Source organism: Salvelinus alpinus, chromosome 35 (genome assembly GCF_045679555.1).
Source record: "Salvelinus alpinus chromosome 35, SLU_Salpinus.1, whole genome shotgun sequence".
Lineage (NCBI taxonomy): Eukaryota > Metazoa > Chordata > Actinopteri > Salmoniformes > Salmonidae > Salvelinus > Salvelinus alpinus.
The window spans coordinates 6,492,721-6,509,771 of record NC_092120.1 but is presented as its reverse complement, the minus strand read 5'-3'; the positions used below and the strand labels follow the sequence as shown (position 1 = coordinate 6,509,771).

Genomic DNA, 17,051 nt, shown 5'->3' with positions numbered 1-17,051 from the left:
ACTGGGCTTCAAGTGGCACTATTAACACACTAGTTTAAATTGCATTCATTTATTATAAAAACCCCTCTCTCATTTCACCCAGAATGGATACTATGTTTTGTTGTGATAACTGAATCATGCTAGAAATGTAATGAAAAAGAAGGATAATCTTATCAACTAAAGGGGACAGACAGGGTGTTCTGTTTGTTTTGTCTGTTCATGCATGCCCCTCCTCGTTTAGCGCTCAGCCAATCAGCGCGCCGTCACGCTGAGATACAGTAGGCGAGCCCATTCTCTAGAGACAGCAAGTAATAAAATGACAACATTACCAACTGGTTAACATACTCACCGTCACAAAGCGGATAGACCATGTCATACCTTACTTACACGATTTTACTTGCACTGTTCCATCAACAAATTGCGTCAAAAGCGGTTCCTGCCACCGCTGAAAATAATGGAACAAGTGTTTCAAACACATCCGTGTCCGACTACTTTATGTATTTCGCTTATGGCAGTAATCTGTTGAAGGAAAGACTGCAGCTGAAGAATCCATCCGCGGTTTTTGTTACAACGGGCAGTTTGAAGGTAGGCTTCAGTGCGTATGTTTTGTTGTGAAGATGCTGAGAAGTTGGCACCAAGCATTGTAGGTTGGCATCGGAGTTTTAATTTGCCATGATACGTGTGCAAGCTGTTAATTAAGCGGTTAGTAATGCTTTAACAAATAATTGTGATTAGGCTACGTACATGTGATTATGAAGTTACTGTGTATGCTTTTGAATATTCTACTTGACAGGATCATGTGATTCAATTTGGATACTGGAAGGAAGAGTTCAACAACACCAACTCTTGGCATGGTGGTGTTGCTACTATAGAAGAGTCCAAGGGAGATGTGGTCTGGGGAGTGGTCTGGAAGATGGACAAGGACAACCTCATCAGTTTAGACAAGTGGGTGGCTCATTTACAGTGTTATAGGCCTATCACTATGGGGTGCGGTTTGTGAAGTTGAACAGCCCTGAATAGGAATTGTTGCTGAGATGTCCTAGGACCTATAGAGGGATATTCCAAATGTACATATTTGCCCAGAAGGCTGAATCAATGGAAATAAGCCCCTGGTTATCCTAGTTCTCTTCCCTCAAGCAGGTCCTAATAAAATTCTGGTTCCAGTGGAAAAAGTGGTACAACTGATGTCTATGGCATTTATATATAACATTCTGGATTGTTTTACAGACTGTAGAGAATGGCATGAATTTGTAACTTCAATCAACAGTATCTCCAAATGATTAACAACTTCTAACTACCCTTAACTGTGTGTCCTCCAGGCAGGAAGGAGTGGGAATAGGATTCTACAGTCCACTAGACGTTACCATTAACACAGACGAGGGAGAGGTCCTCTGTCGAACCTACCAGATGAACAACTTCACACTTCACCAGACCTCGCCTCCATACAAACAGGTACGCTATATGTCTGTCTTTTGCTATAAAGCAGCCCAATCATACACAAATAATGATCGTTTTGATAGCCAGGTTGAAGGATGCCTCCATTGGCCATATCATGCATTTGTGTTATATTTAATAGCAAAATGTCGAAACCCAATACAGAAGTAGAATGATTTATGCAAATACCCATGGGTCGTGTTATTAACAAAAGCAACTAACTTTGTCCTACAGGTTGTTTGTCTTGGAGCAAAACAAAACGGCTTACCTCTGGATTACATTAAGAAGCTGGAGGCAGTGGAAACCAACGGCTACAGCGGTCCGTCCATTTTAGATGACATCACCGCATTGAAACCTGCTGATAAAGGAAAAAGCTTGTAGATGGTACCAGAGGAACGAAGATGAAAGAGAAATCACTTAATGTAACAACCTTAGAGGGAAATTGACATAAGACTCAGTTGTCTAAGTTCAAATGTCCCTGTTGTACTCTTGTGCAACAATCAGCTTAAGTAAAAATGCATTAGAGTAAATAAAATAAAAACTAAAAGTGGCACACTGGTATATATTCCCAAATGGTCTGTGTAAAATGTGAGCCAGTCATTTTAGATGTGATACCAAATAAATTGAAAAATGAATGACAATGTCTGGCATAGCATTTTGTTTCACCAAAGTTTCTCTATTTTGCTTGGGAAGTGTGACACAGACTCTCTCACACACACACACACATACATACTTGATTGATTGGGTACAATGTCAGGGCTGGTTCCGGACATACAGTGCATTCAGAAAGTATTCAGACCCCTTGACATTTTCCTAATTTTGTTGCCTTACAGCCTTTTTCTAAAATTGATGATATAGTCACCCCCCCCTCAGCAATCTACACACAATACCCCATAATGACAAAGCAAAAAATAGGTTTAGAATTTTTGCCAAATGTAAAAAATGAAATATCACATTTACATAATTATTCAGACCCTTCACTCAGTACTTAAGTTTTTATTTTTTTATACATTTGAAAAGACATAACAAATCTGTTTTTGCTTTGTCCTTATGGGGTATTGTGTGTAGATTGATTAGGAATTGTATTTATTTAATCAATTTTAGAATAAGGCTGTAATGTAAAAAAATGTGGAAAAAGTTAAGCCCTTTGTTATGGCAAGCCTAAATAAGTTCAGGAGTAAAAATCTGCTCAACAAGTCACATAAATTGCATGGACTGACTGACTCTGTACCACACATACAGATAATTGTAAGGTCCCTCAGTCGAGCAGAGATTTTCAAACCGATTCAACCACAAAGACCAGGTAGGTTTTCTAATGCCTGGCAAACAAGGGCACCTAGACATTGAGTATCTCTTTGAGCATGGTTACATTATTAATTACACTTTCGATGGTGTATCAATACACCCAGTCTCTACAAAGAAACAGTTGTCCTTCCTAACTCAGTTGCCGGAGAGGAAGGAAACTGCTCAGTGATTTCACCATGAGGCCAATGGTGACTTTAAAACAGTTACAGAGTTTAATGGCTAATATATGAGAAAATTTAGGATGGATCAACAACATTGCAGTCCCTCCACAATACTAACCTAAATGATAGCAAAAAGAAGTTAGCTTGTACAGAATAAAAAAATATTCCAAAACTTCATGTTTTGCAACAAGGCACTAAAGTAATATTGCAAAAAATGTGGCAAAGCATTTAACTTTTTTCCTGAATACAAGGTGTTTGGTTTGGGGCAAATACAATACAACACATTACTGAGTACCACTTTCCATATTTTCAAGAATAGTGGTGGCTGCATCATGTTTTGGGTATGCTTGTAATTGTTAAGGACTGGGGATTTGTTCAGGACACAAAAAGTAATGGAATGGAGCTAAGCACAGGCAAAATTCTAGAGGAAAACTGGGTTCAGTCAGTTTCCACCAGACACTGTGTGATGAATTCACCTATCAGCAGGACAATAACCTAAAACACATGGCCAAATATACACTGGAGTTACTTACCAAGAAGACAGTGAATGTTCCTGAGTGTCCGAGTTACCGTTTTGACTTAAATCTACTTGAAAATGTAGCTTGAAGAATTTTGAAAAGAGTAAATGGGTAAATGTTGGACAATTCAGGTGTGGAAAGTTCTTAGAGACTTACCCAGAAAGACAGCAGCTTAATCGCTGCCAAAGGTTCTTCTACAAAAATTGACTAGGGAGTGTGAATACTTATGTAAATGAGATATTTCTGTATTTCATTCTCAAAAATGTGCTAACATTTCTCAAAACATGTCTTCACTTTGTCATTATGGGGTATTGTGTGTAGATGGGTGTATCACGACTCAGGATATGACCCAGATGCAGACACGGGAGGCGGAGAGTACAGTTCTCAGATGATTTATTAGAAACACGGGGCAGGCAAAGGGCAGGTCGAGGGCAGGCAGAGGTTGGCGATCAGGTCAAGGTCAGGCAGGTACAGGATGGCAGGCAGGCTCGGGGTCAGGGCAGGCAGTGGTTCATAATCAGGTCAGAGTCAGGCAGGCACAGGACAGCAGGCAGGCTCGGGGTCGGGGCAGGCAGACTGGTCAGAACCGGGAATAACTAGGAAACAGAACTAGAGCAACAGGAAGGTGGGAAAGAATGCTGGTAAGAAATGACAAGACGAACTGGCAACAGACAAACAAAGAACACAGGTATAAATACACAGGGGATAATGGGAAGATGGGCAACACCTGGAGGGGGGGTGGAAACAAGCACAAAGACGGGTGAAACAGATCAGGGTGAGAAAAGAAAATATTTTATCCATTTTGAATTCAGGCTGTAACACAACAAAATGTGAAATAAGTCAAGGGGTACGAAGGCACCATACATCACACATTAATGCCACAGGTCGGAAGTCTACAACAGCTCAATACAATGGAGGTGCCGAAGAGGATTTCCTTTTCGGTTGCTTGTAAATGTTTATTTAGATATTGTTAGGAAATACATACCGGCCGTAATGGGAGAAAATGGATATAGTTGCTCAGCGAAACTCCAAATTTAGTGAGTAACAAACGTATGGCGAATGGGAGTTTGAATCAGAGCTTTCTGTGAGTTAGGGAGGTCTCTAATGCACAGATACTGGGGCAGGCCGAATACCGACCGGAACACAGGGCATGTGCCAAGGGGCCCTGACCTCCAGGGGGCCCACATTGATTTTGTTAGTCATTCTCACTCAGATATCATTAACATGGCATAAGTCATTATAACATGTGTAGAATTGCAGGAAATTAGCTTTAAAACTGCAAACATTTCTTTCCACCCCATGGCAAAATGGGTAGAATTTGAGGAAATTAGCTTTAAAAATGAACTTTAAAGGGGTCCACACAGAATATGCAAAATGTGCCAACAGTGTAGCGCAGTGTAGCAATGTCGTTTTTCGTCACAAAAGGGGCGGCTCCTTGTAGTGCACTCCGACATTCGACATACTCCTGTGCCACATAAAAAAATTGTAATCATCCCTTCCGTAGCCATGGAGGTAGTGTTGTGTAGGCAATGAAGCTTGCCTGGTTCGTTGATCTTTATATATAGACTATTAATAGGCTATGCATCAAAGTAGCCTATTTTGCATTGATAAGCAAATATATTCTCAGTGACTGTTCAGACAATAAACCAAACATTGCAGCCTTATTTGAATTTCCCCCAATATATATTTTGTTTAGAAGTAATAACTACTGATTCCAGGATACTGGTAAACAGCTGCGAGATACAGTATTTGCTTTTTTCTCCCTAACCAAAACATGTGGTTCTATTTTTAGCTGATATGGGAATGAATACACAAGCAGCATTTCAAACTGGGATAATGTTTTAGGTTACACTGGCAAATATAAGAACATTTCCCTGGTATATTTTGTTATTATAAATCTGATTAATTCACATGGTGATATGGGAAGCTAGTATTAACCTTAAAACGTACATTTCTCTCCATAGTGAAGAGCGGTCCCCTAAAAATGTTTACCGCCAGCTCGGGTTCCCCCAACCAATCTCGCTTAGGGCCCCCAAAAGGCTAGAGCCGGTCCTGTATAATGTGTTTGCTATTATGCTTTGCTCCTGTTGTGGAGAGAGGCAGATAACACATCATGCCAAAAGCGTGGTTACACAATCTGAGGCGAAATTACAAGCATCCAAGGCTGTTTTGGGTTTCACTTCCTCATGGAAAGACCCGATAACGAGCCAGTATAGTGTTCAGCGTTCAGTGTTTTTCCTCTCTTCAGAAAATTGTTTGAGACAAGACTAGATCACTCTTCTAACAGTCCGAGAAACGTTTGGTTAATATCCTGGTCTTAGAGAAAAGTTAAATTAATATCCTGTTGTACGCTATTTTCAACAGTTTCATAAGAAATATGAGTTTGTTTTAATGGAGAGCTGTGGTTCCCAAGTTTTCAACAGCGGTTTGGGAGAGCGCCCAAAAGAACAATGTAATCAACGCGTTTTTGAAGGTAGGCTAAATGTCCCAGCCCATATTATACTATATGTGATTCTGTACATTACACATTCACATGTCCTTTATCCATTTTCTTGGATCCATATTTCTCTCCTAATTGATGATTCTCTGTTATTTGCTACAGGAGATACATATGCACACAGGAGACATTTGTGAAATCTCTGTTTCATCCTCTTGAAATGAAACGACTCCGCTATTGAATTCCCCCTACACTCTTCCAGTAAAAGCTGAATTCCAGCTGCATGCATATTATGGGCTCCAGTGCCGAAGAAGCCCGTACTGGACTAACGGGCCATGTGTCCACTGTCCAACTGTTCACCTTGCACCGTGAGCTACTGTTCTCCCAGGTGAAGAGCACGCAGTGCATTCTGGATAACCTCCTACAAAGTGGTTTTCTGTGTATTGAGGACACAGAAATCATCCAGCGCTCAGCCACCAAGACAGACCAGGTAATTTACCATAGGAGGGTTTCTGAGAGGAGACATGTCCACACGTCATATTAAATTATAAAGTACATATCACAAAGAAATGCTCTTGCATTCACAAATAGCCTACTAGGCCCTAACTAAAATGGACTAATTTATTTTAAGATGAGAAAATATAAAGACAAGACTTAATTTTGCAATACAATGGCATTTGGTATGTTGCCAGTATCTTACCTGTGAAAAATCCTGTTTGGCCACATTAATCAAAATGTGGGAAGTAATATTAATTAAATATGAATCACTGGTAAGTAAATATGATTGCCATCGTGCAGGTGTGTAAAAGGGGGAAACTGTTAGCTGTCAAATTATTGTTAAATATTGAATCACTGTAAAGTAAATATGATTTACTTATGATTGACATTGCGCAGGTGCGTAAAATCCTGGAATTGGTCCAAAGCAAAGGGGAGCAGGCATGTGAATACTTCCTATATATTCTCTACAAAGTTTATGATGCATACATAGACCTCCAACCATGGCTTAAAGAGATCAACTACCAGCCACCAGACTTCATACGGGACATACCAGTGAAGAACACGGACCCTAGTAAGTATGTCACTAGACTGTATGGTGCAGCACTTCATGTGTGTTATTGGAATTTTACTTAACAATGAAAAAAAATACAGTGCATTGAAAATGTAAGCTATTAGAGAATCATGAGGGCAACTACTGTATATTTTGGCTGAATATCGGTGGTTGAGAATGAGACTGCGGTGTATTCTCACTACCCCCCTCCTCTCAGTTAGTAGGTACTGTGAGAAGCTGAGGCACGAGCTGGGCCGAGACACACGCTTCATTGCATCCTACACCAAGCGAGAGGAAACCCTGCTGGAGGAGCTCTATACAGACACCCTAATGGAGCTCCTGAATGAGCGCAATGAGAGCCTGGGCCACCTGGAGGGTCTGGAGCAGCTCCTGGGAGAGCAGGGTGTCTTTAACCCACAGGCAGAGACGGTGCTCATCACGGGGGACGCTGGGGTGGGCAAGTCCATCCTCCTCCAGAAGCTCCAGAGGCTGTGGTCCAAGAGGGAGCTGGAACAGACAGACGCCATGTTCTTCTTCAAGTTCCGCTGTAGGATGTTCAGCACATTCAAGGAGACAGACGAGATCTCACTCAGGGACCTGCTTTTCAAATACAACTGCTACCCCGACCAAGATGCGGATAATGAGGTGTTCAGCTACATCCTCCGCTTCCCCGAAAAGGTTCTCTTTACGTTTGACGGCTATGATGAGATCCAGGCTGATCTGGACCTGTGGAACTTGCCTGAGGTGGTTTCTCCAGAGGAGAAGATTCACCCTCTTCTTGTGCTCATTAACCTGCTCTGTGGGAAGCTGCTCAATGGTTCCCGGAAGGTCCTGACGGCTCGGACAGGCACCGAGGTCCAGAGCAGGGTGATCCGGAAGAGGGTGGCACTGCGTGGGTTCTCTCCGGCCCACCTTCAAACCTACACCAACCTGCACTTCCAAGACCAAGAGCACCGGGACTTGGTCTCAGTCCAGCTGGATGCCAGCCCCCACCTCTGTGGCCTCTGCTCCACCCCCCTCTTCTGCTGGATCGTCTTCAAGAGCTTTAAACACCTGCACTCAGTCTACGACGACTTTGAGCTGCCAGAGGCTTGCATGACCCTCACTAACATATTCCTTCTGCTGTCTGAAATCTTCTTCAGCCGGGGGGCCGCTCCCCCACCGGGCCTCCTGAAGAGAAACACCAGGTGCCCCGCTGATACCTTCAGGGCAGGGCTGAGGCCACTGACAGCCTTCTCCAAGCTGGCTCTGCTGGGCACGGAGAGAGGAGGCTTTGTGTTCGACCAGGAGGAGGTGGCCTCCTGTGGCCTGACTGAGGCCGACCTTCAGGTGGGTTTCCTCCGACCAGTCAGCCGCTACGATGCCTGTGGAAACCCTTCTACGTTTGAGTTCTTTCACCTCACCCTGCAGTCCTTCTTGGCTGCATTCTCCCTGGTTCTGGACGAACATGCCAGCGTAGGCAACATCCTCAAGTTCTTCACCGAGTGCAGCAGGAGGGACAACACATCTTGTTTATCATTTGTCTTTCCCTGCATCGGTGGCTCCTCCAAACCCAGGGGAAAGGACCCGTTCAAGACCAACGAGCATCTCCAGTACGCCAACCTCTTCCTGTGTGGACTGCTGTCTAAGACCAACACCGGCCTACTGGAGCACATGGTTCCTCCAGCGCTACTGAAGAGGAAGCGGGCGGTCCTCAAGTCCTACCTGTCCACCAGCGTGAGGTCCCACCTCCGCGGCCTGCCACTCCACAGCACAGAGCAGGAGGGCAGCAAGGTGCATGTCCTTCCCAACTTCCTGTGGATGCTGCGTTGCATCTTCGAGACAGGAAGTAAAGAGGTGGCCCAGCTGACTGCGAAGGGCATCACAGCTGACTACATCAAGCTGGGCTACTGTAATGTGTTCTCTGGCGACTGCAGTGCCCTCAACTTTGTGCTGCAGCACCGGCGGAAGAGGCTAGGGGTGGACATGGACAACAACAACATCAGTGACTATGGGGTCAAGCAGCTCAGGCCTTCATTCAGTAAGATGACCGTGGTGAGGTGAGGAATTCGGAATACATGCAGATGGAAACAGTATGTACTTTATTTCTCTGTTTAAAAAACAGGCTACCAGCACTCACAAATAAAGTATAGCTTTTCAGCTAAATTCGTTTTTCCATTTCAGATTGTGTGTCAATCAGATCTCTGACAGCAGCATTGAAGTACTGGCTGAGGAGCTTATCAAACACAGAGTGGTGGAGGTTCTGGGGTGAGTCAGTGTCTATCAGGGTCAACTTGCCTGTCAAACTTTAGTACTGTATTATGCTGTATGACAAATTCATATGTGACTGTGACTGTATTTCTGTTGCCTTGATTTGACAGACTTTACAATAATCACATCACGGACATCGGAGCCAAGCTAATTGCTCATATCATTGAGGAATGTCCTAAGTTAAGAGTCGTCAAGTATGTAAATTAATATGTTCAATCAATTATATAATTACTTGTGTATGAATAAAAATGTTTATTTTTGGCACTTTGATTTGTTCAAAGGGTTGGCAGCAACAAGTTCACCAGTGTGGGTGGCAGGTACCTGGCCAGTGCCATTCAGAAGAGCACATCTATCTTTGACGTGGGGTAAGTGCACTATTACAATATTTTTTTATTTATCAGAGTGCATGGGATGGATTGTTCCTGTTTTTCAGAATGTGGGAGAACAGCATTGGTGATGAAGGAGCAAGAGCATTCGCAGAGGCCCTGAGGAATCACCCAAGTCTTACCAACCTCTGGTGAGATAGATGGCAAGATATATCATTATTGTTTTTGTTTAACTGAGTAAGTATTTGGCACAGTAACCACATTTCCATCCACAGTTTTTATGCGAGTAAAGTCATACCGAATAAAAACAATCATGACAGCTGTGATGGAAACAGGACGTTTTGGTACAACTTTATAAATGCAGAGACACCATTTGTTTGTTGGACATGGTGGGATCTTTTTGTGTCGGTAAAATTAATAATGCAAAAAATGGCGGTGGAAACGCCACAAATATTGATATAATAACCATCAAATCGAAGTAACTTGGAGTCGTGTTTTGATATGTGGTCCTCCCACTACAACTTGGGAGACCATGCAGTGTATTAGGCTACAGATGAAATACTGTAAGTATGATGAACTTCACAGGGTGCTGAAAGTGAACAGTGATGAGCTAGATGCTCCTTTCCAATAAATATTGAATGTCTTATTCTGGTAACATGTTGATCGATGGTTGACTGCCGTTTGACAAATAACAATATCCCTAATAATGTCATCATGTAGACTAGTCTACCCTCACTGTATCTGAGAACTGATGCTAGAGTGCACTTGCCAAGACTAGAGTGGGCACGTTTGCTATTTAACGCAACAGCTTTTGTGATAGGTAGATTTAAATTTTATTTGGTACATGAAAACTTAAGCGAAAAATAACATTTTGTGTGCGCTATGTCAACATGCACTGATTTTTATCCACAACAAGTCCATTTGGTGGAAACCTACCACTTTTGGGAAAATTTGCATATTTTCTTTTTAGGATATTCACATGAAAATTTGGTGCCAATTGAATGGAAACCTAGCTAGTGGCACTATTTGTGCCATGCCATTCTCAGTTATCCCACAGCTGTGGTTCATGACAGTTGATGTCAGTAATGAGGTTGTATAACCCATTGGTGTATCATTTTACTAAGTGATGACGCCCGAGAAGCCGGTGTTTGGAGGATATATTGGCACGGGTGTTGTTAGGCCGGCGACGAATTCGAGGGCCGGCAAACCGTGCGAATATATCCTCCAAACACCGGCTTCAAGGGCATTATCACTTTTATACAACTGGTTACCAACATATTCAAATAATGGTTGACATTTTCATTAAACACGTTATTTTGATGAATTTATTCATACTATTTCATCCTTCCACAAGATATAGTCCCGACACAAATCTAGGGTTGCTACTCAAGCCGGCTGGTCATTTGTTCTATCGGTTTAGGTGCCAGACACGCGACCCAATCGTTCAGTCTTTGTTCTGTATCTATGAACGCGACCCAGTCGTTCGTCCTAAATGTTCAATTTATGTTCCAATGTTCCGTTCTTATCCATTGCTTGCTAGCTAGCCAACTACGGCTAACTTGCAGTCAAACAGTGTAGTTGCAATCAAACAGTGTAGCCAGAATAACAACAAAGTAGCTGCATTTGCTTAAGCTGTTTTCTAATGACATTTATTTGGATACATCCATAATAATGAGTGTGAGCAGACCAAGTAATTTAGTGTGACTCTAAAGCGGAAAGATGGAATAAACGAGTCAGGAGTAGGTTTTCTTGATTGAACACAGTTCTCTATTGAGGGATTTCTGTCAATACAAACACTCCAACACAATCAATGAGAATCTCCCAAAGAAAAACACATCTTCTCCAGATGAAACAGGAACACAAGACGATTGTCTTTAAACTATAACAAAAACCACAGGTTTGTCACCATCTTATTGGATAGCTCCCCTCTCTTGGTGGCCATCCTCCAGAGATAGTTTATTTTCTTCCTCTCCCCTCTTCGCTGGTTCCCTCCTCCCTCTTGTAGGGAAAAGAGAATAAGTCATTAGTACCGTCAGCTGTGCTTAATTGCCTCTGATCACATTGACTCACATGCCTGGTTGGGCTACTATCCGTGAGCCCAGCCTGCCCTCTGGTGGTCCTTCCACATGAGGTAATGAGGCACGATTTCACCTGGCATAGAAAATGTGCTCACTTGTCAGGACACTGTGGTTCAGAGGAGCTAGCCAACAACACAGCTAACACGATCACATCAAACTGAAGCTGGAAAGACTGCAAACTAGCTGCACTTTGTTTTGTTTGAACTGTTTTCTAGTGATAGTTCTTTGTATATATCAATAACAATTATGCTGATTCATGATTTCGACTCCCGACACATTCATTACTATGGGACATGAAAGACTAACATTTAGTTAACAGAAATGTGAGATAATGTCTAGATGCTTTTTATGGTGGAGATCAAGTTTATATATTGTCTGGCTGGGCTGATGAGACAGTGGATTGAGCAGTCAGATGTAACAGAGTAAATAGGCATTTTAACATGATAGATTTAGCCTGTGGTAACTTGTGGAATAGACACTGGCTGGAATGCGGGTTTTAACCAATCAGCATTCAGGATTAGACTCACCTGTTGTATAATCAGCTATACAGTATGGGTTATTGAACTCTTACTTTTAGATACAAAGAGAAACTACAGTATCTGTTTTACACTATGTCACTCTGCTCTTCTCTCCCTCAGTCTCTCAGCCAATGGCATCACTTCAGAAGGTGGGCGGAGCTTGGCCAAAGCACTGAAAGACAATAGAAGGCTCCGAATTTTCTGGTAGGACTTGAATTAACCTTCATGTATGCCTGTCTCATGTTCACAAGACTTGAAAATGTGTATCTGTGTCTTGGAGTACAGTACAGTTTAAATGTGTGTTGTGGTGTTCTAGGTTGGTGCAAAATGAGTTGTCAGATGATGTAGCACCAGACATGACAGAACTGATCAGATCCAACACGGGTCTATCTCACCTCTGGTAAGGCAGGCCCCAGTCTCAACACACTCCCAACAACCAATAATGAAGTTTAACCACAGAATTAACCAGAAAGTGAACAAGTTATTTCTGAATGTGAAGAAAAGTTAGCCGGTTAACCTAGTGATCCCTCTGTTTCACTCTGCACAGGTTAATCAATAATCAGCTGACAGTGGATGGAATCAGACAGCTGTCAGAGGCTCTCTCCCACAACACATCACTCAAAGAGATCTGGTGAGTGTACGCAATGTCACACGCATGCTCGCTTAAAGGCACATTACTCTATTTTAACCAGGTTAATAATAGTATTTGATATATTCCTTAGATAAATTGTTATTTCAAAACATCTTTCACCATGTCCACTTTGTAATGGTTGTGGGTCTTTTATTGTATTGCTGATTATCATGTGCTCTGTCATCACTCACCCACAGTTTGAAAGGAAACTGTCTTTCTGAAGAGGAAGAGAAGCTGTTTGAGGCTGAGGGAAGGCTACGCTTCCACTGAGGAGACAGAACTGAGCTGGAGCGTGTGTGTGTGTGCGCGCATGTACATTGGTCACATCTGTTACCGAAACTTAGAGGGTCTTTATTTGTTTTGTACATACTACATTGGAAATATTTTTACATACTGTATATGTACAGTGCATTCGGAAAGTATTCAGACCCCTTGACTTTTCCACATTTTGTTACTATACAGCCTTATTCTAAAACTGATTAAATAGCCCCCCCCCCCCTCTTCTTGGGTAGGACGTTACAAGCTTGGCACACCTGTATTTGGAGAGATGCTCCCATTCTTCTCTGCAGATTCTTTCAAGCTCTGTCAGGTTGGATGGGGAGCGTCGCTGCACAGCTATTTTCAGGTCTCTCCAGAGACGTTCGATCGGTTTCAAGTCCAGGCTCAGGCTCAGCCACTCAAGAACAGTCAGAGACTTGCCCCGAAGCCCCTCCTGCATTGTCTTGGCTGTGTGCTTAGGGTCGTTGTCCTGTTGAAAGGTGAACATTTGCCCCAGTCTGAGGTTCTGAGCGCTCTGGAGCAGGTTTTCATCAAGAATCTCTCTGTACTTTGCTCCATTTGTCTTTCCTTCGATCCTGAATAGTCTCAGATTCCCTGCTGCTGAAAAACATCCCCACAGCATGATACTGCAACCACCATGCTTCACTGTAGGGATGGTGCCAGGTTTCCTCCAGACATGACGCTTGGCATTCAGACCAAAGAGTTCAATCTTGCTTTCATCAGACCAGAGAATCTGGTTTCTCATGGTCTGAGAGTCCTTAAGGTGCCTTTTGGCAAACTCCAAGCGGGCTGTCATGTGCCTTTTTTCTGGGGAGTGGCTTCTGTCTGGCCACTCTAACATAAAGGCCTGATTGGTGGAGTGCTGCAGAGATGGTTGTCCTTCTGGAAGGTTCTCCCATCTCCACAGAGGAACTCTGGAGCTCTGTCAGAGTGACCATCGGGTTCTTGGTCACATCCCTGACCAAGGCCCTTCTCACCCGATTGCTCAGTTTGCCCAGGCAGCCAGCTCTAAGAAGAGTCTTGATGGTTCCAAACTTCTTCCATTTTAGAATGATGGAGGCCACTGTGTTCTTGGGGACCTTCAATGCTGCATAAATGTTTTGGTACCCTTCCCCAGATCTTTGCCTTGACACAATCCTGTCTCGGAGCTCTATGGACAATTCCTTCAACATCATGGCTTGGTTTTTGCTCTGATATACACTGTCAACTTTGGGACCTTATATAGACAGGTGTGTGCCTTTCCAAATAATGCCCATTCAATTGAATTTACTCCAGGTGGACTCCAATCAAGTTATAGAAACATCTCAAGGATTATCAATGGAAACAGGATGCACTTGAGCTCAATTTCGAGTCTAATAGCAAAGGGTCTGGGTCTGAATAGCAAAGGGTCTGAATACAAATGTAAATCACTTTGTTATTAGCTTGACGAGGTGTAAAAAATATTTGCCACACTTTCCTAACTGTAGGCATGCCTTGTGATTTGGATGCACACAATCCACAGCTTGGATATTTTTTATAATCTATTGATCCTCTGTGGCTAAATTATAGGCCTACTCCTGGTGTAGTCTTCTGAATTATTTCATTTCTCTCTAAACAGAGAGCAGTCATTCTATAACTTTGGCAAATGTATTTAAATTCATCAGGGGTTCATATTCATCCAGCACCCTTCCCATGGCTATGATTCTGTAAGGAAATGAATGACTGTCACGACTCCCGCCGAGGTCGGCGTTTGTTGCTGGCATGTAATGCCTAAATATGCTAATCTTGCCATTCTTGCCATTGAAAAATTTATTAAAGTAGTTGGCCATATCAGTTGGCTTTGTGATGAATGAGCCATCTGATTCAATGAATGATGGAGCTTTCATTTAAGGTGCTCCAAAGCTTTTTACTGTCATTTTTTATGTCATTTATATTTGTTTCACAGTGTAGTTTCTTCTTCTTTTTATTCAGTTTAGTCACATGATTTCTCAATTTGCAATATGTTTGCCAATCGGTTGTGCAGCCAGACTAATTTGCCATTCCTTTTGCCTCATCCCTCTCAACCATACCATTTTTCAATTCCTCATCAATCCACAGGGATTTAACAGTTTTTACAGTCATTTTCTTAAGAGGTGTATGCTTATTAGTAACTGGAATAAGCAATTTCATAAATGTGTCAAGTGCAGTCAACAACATAGGAATCACTACAAAACTTATTGTATGACCTCTTATACACTATATTAGGTCCAGCCTTTGGAACTTTGGTTTTCCTAGATATGGCTACTATATTGTGATCACAATATCCGATGGATCTGGATACAGCTTTCAAGCACATTTCTACAGCATTAGTAAAGATGTGATCAAAACATGTCGATGATTTGATTCCTGTGCTGTTTGTAACTACCCTGGTAGGTTGACTGATAACCTGAACCAGGTTACAGGCACTGGTTACAGTTTGAATCTTTTTCTTGAGTGGGCAGCTTGATGAAAGCCAGTCAATATTTAAATCCCCCAGAAAATATACCTCTGTTGATATCACATACATTATCAAGCATTTCACAAATGTTATCCAGATACTGACTGTTAGCAGCTTCCCACCAGAATGGGCTTTAGGTGAGGCAGATGAACCTGTAGCCATATTACCTCAACAGTATTTAACATGAGAACCTCTCTAATCTTTACAGGAATGTAGTTCTGAATATAAACAGCAACACCTCCACCATTGGCATTTATATATTTTCTGTAAATGTTATAACCTTGTATAGCTCACACTGTATCATGAAAGGTATTATCTAATTGAGTTTCAGAGATAGTCAGAGTATGAATGCCATCTGTTACTAGCAAATTATTGATTTCATGAACCTTGTTTCTTAAGCTATTAACGTGGGATATTTTGAGCAATTGTCTTCTGGGGTGCTTACTTATCTTTATTGCTTTACTGGGAAGCTCAGCAGAAGTAGATATGCTCATATTATTTATATTAGTGCAGGGTAAGCTGCACACAGTGAACTTCCTCCTAGGGCACACTGGCTCAGTGCTAAGAGTATAAATCTGGTTCATAGGCACATGATTACTGCATACAATAGCTGTAGGATCAGCAGAGGCATTCAGGGCAGTTAGAATAACATACATTAGGTTATTTACATTGTGTCTACCAACGCCCCTGGTGTAATGTACATTTGTTGAAGCATTATGACAACTCTGCATCACAATGGTAGGGATTTTAACTGAGCTGGGCTTGGGTCATGTCACGCCCTGGACATAGTAAGCTGCTTTTTCTCTGTGTTGGTTGGAGCGTGATGGTGACTTGGGTGGGTTATCTAGGTGAATTTGTATGTCTATGGTGGCCTGATATGGTTCCCAATCAGAGGCAGCTGTTTATTGTTGTCTCTGATTGGGGATCATATTTAGGCAGCCATTTCCCTTTTGTGTTTTTTTTTTTTTTTTTTGTGTGGGGGGTGGATCAGCTTAATATTGCGGAAAGAATGTTGTTTCCAATGTAATTGTCTGCATCATTTCCAATCCCCCATATTTTTTGGGGTAAATATATATATCCATTCACGTATGCATACATATACACATATATACATACACATACCTACATAGACATACATACTTTTTTTTAAAGAGTATACCTTTATTATTATTCCCTGCAAACCCTACCACCGATCCCCCAATTGGAGTAAACTGATAAACATTTCTGTTTTTACCTTCAATTTATACATCTTATACACATTTACAGACACAGTCTACTTTATAATAGTTCTCTCTTGTTTGTTCTTAGTCCTTCCTCTATTTCTGTTGTCCATCCAGTTTGATATCCACTTGTAACTGTGCTATTTCACAATAGCTCCGCACCTATACACATTTCACAGATCCCGTATGCCCTACATTGTTTATCTTGTTATTAGTCCCACCCTTCAGCTCCACTCAACCTTTCCCATCTATCTTCCAACATCATCCATTTCGGATTTTTATTTGCCATATATTTTTCAGCTGTGCTGTGATGCTTCACAAAAGATTTGAATCTTCCTATTCTCATAGCTTCCACGGATTGTAAATTAAAAATAAACATTTTTGCTAAAATAATTATTATATTATTGATTGA

The 17,051-nt window shown here is 42.0% G+C and overlaps 2 protein-coding genes across 2 annotated transcripts; both read left to right on the top strand.

The window, feature by feature from the left end:
• The first annotated feature begins 242 nt into the window (after nt 1-242).
• LOC139564704 (gamma-glutamylcyclotransferase-like) lies at nt 243-2,054 on the top strand. The gene is made up of 4 exons (XM_071384480.1): nt 243-564; nt 773-924; nt 1,299-1,431; nt 1,648-2,054. The coding sequence occupies exons 1-4, from the start codon at nt 349-351 to the stop codon at nt 1,792-1,794; spliced, it is 648 nt and encodes a 215-aa protein (XP_071240581.1). The 5' UTR covers nt 243-348; the 3' UTR covers nt 1,795-2,054.
• Nucleotides 2,055-5,663: 3,609 nt separating this feature from the next.
• On the top strand, nt 5,664-14,793 carry LOC139564675 (nucleotide-binding oligomerization domain-containing protein 1-like). The gene is made up of 12 exons (XM_071384412.1): nt 5,664-5,870; nt 6,000-6,324; nt 6,729-6,903; nt 7,100-8,921; nt 9,046-9,129; nt 9,243-9,326; nt 9,414-9,497; nt 9,566-9,649; nt 12,175-12,258; nt 12,371-12,454; nt 12,602-12,685; nt 12,883-14,793. Exons 2-12 carry the CDS (start codon nt 6,118-6,120, stop codon nt 12,953-12,955), a joined length of 2,865 nt encoding a protein of 954 aa, XP_071240513.1. The 5' UTR covers nt 5,664-5,870; nt 6,000-6,117; the 3' UTR covers nt 12,956-14,793.
• Nucleotides 14,794-17,051: the final 2,258 nt, after the last annotated feature.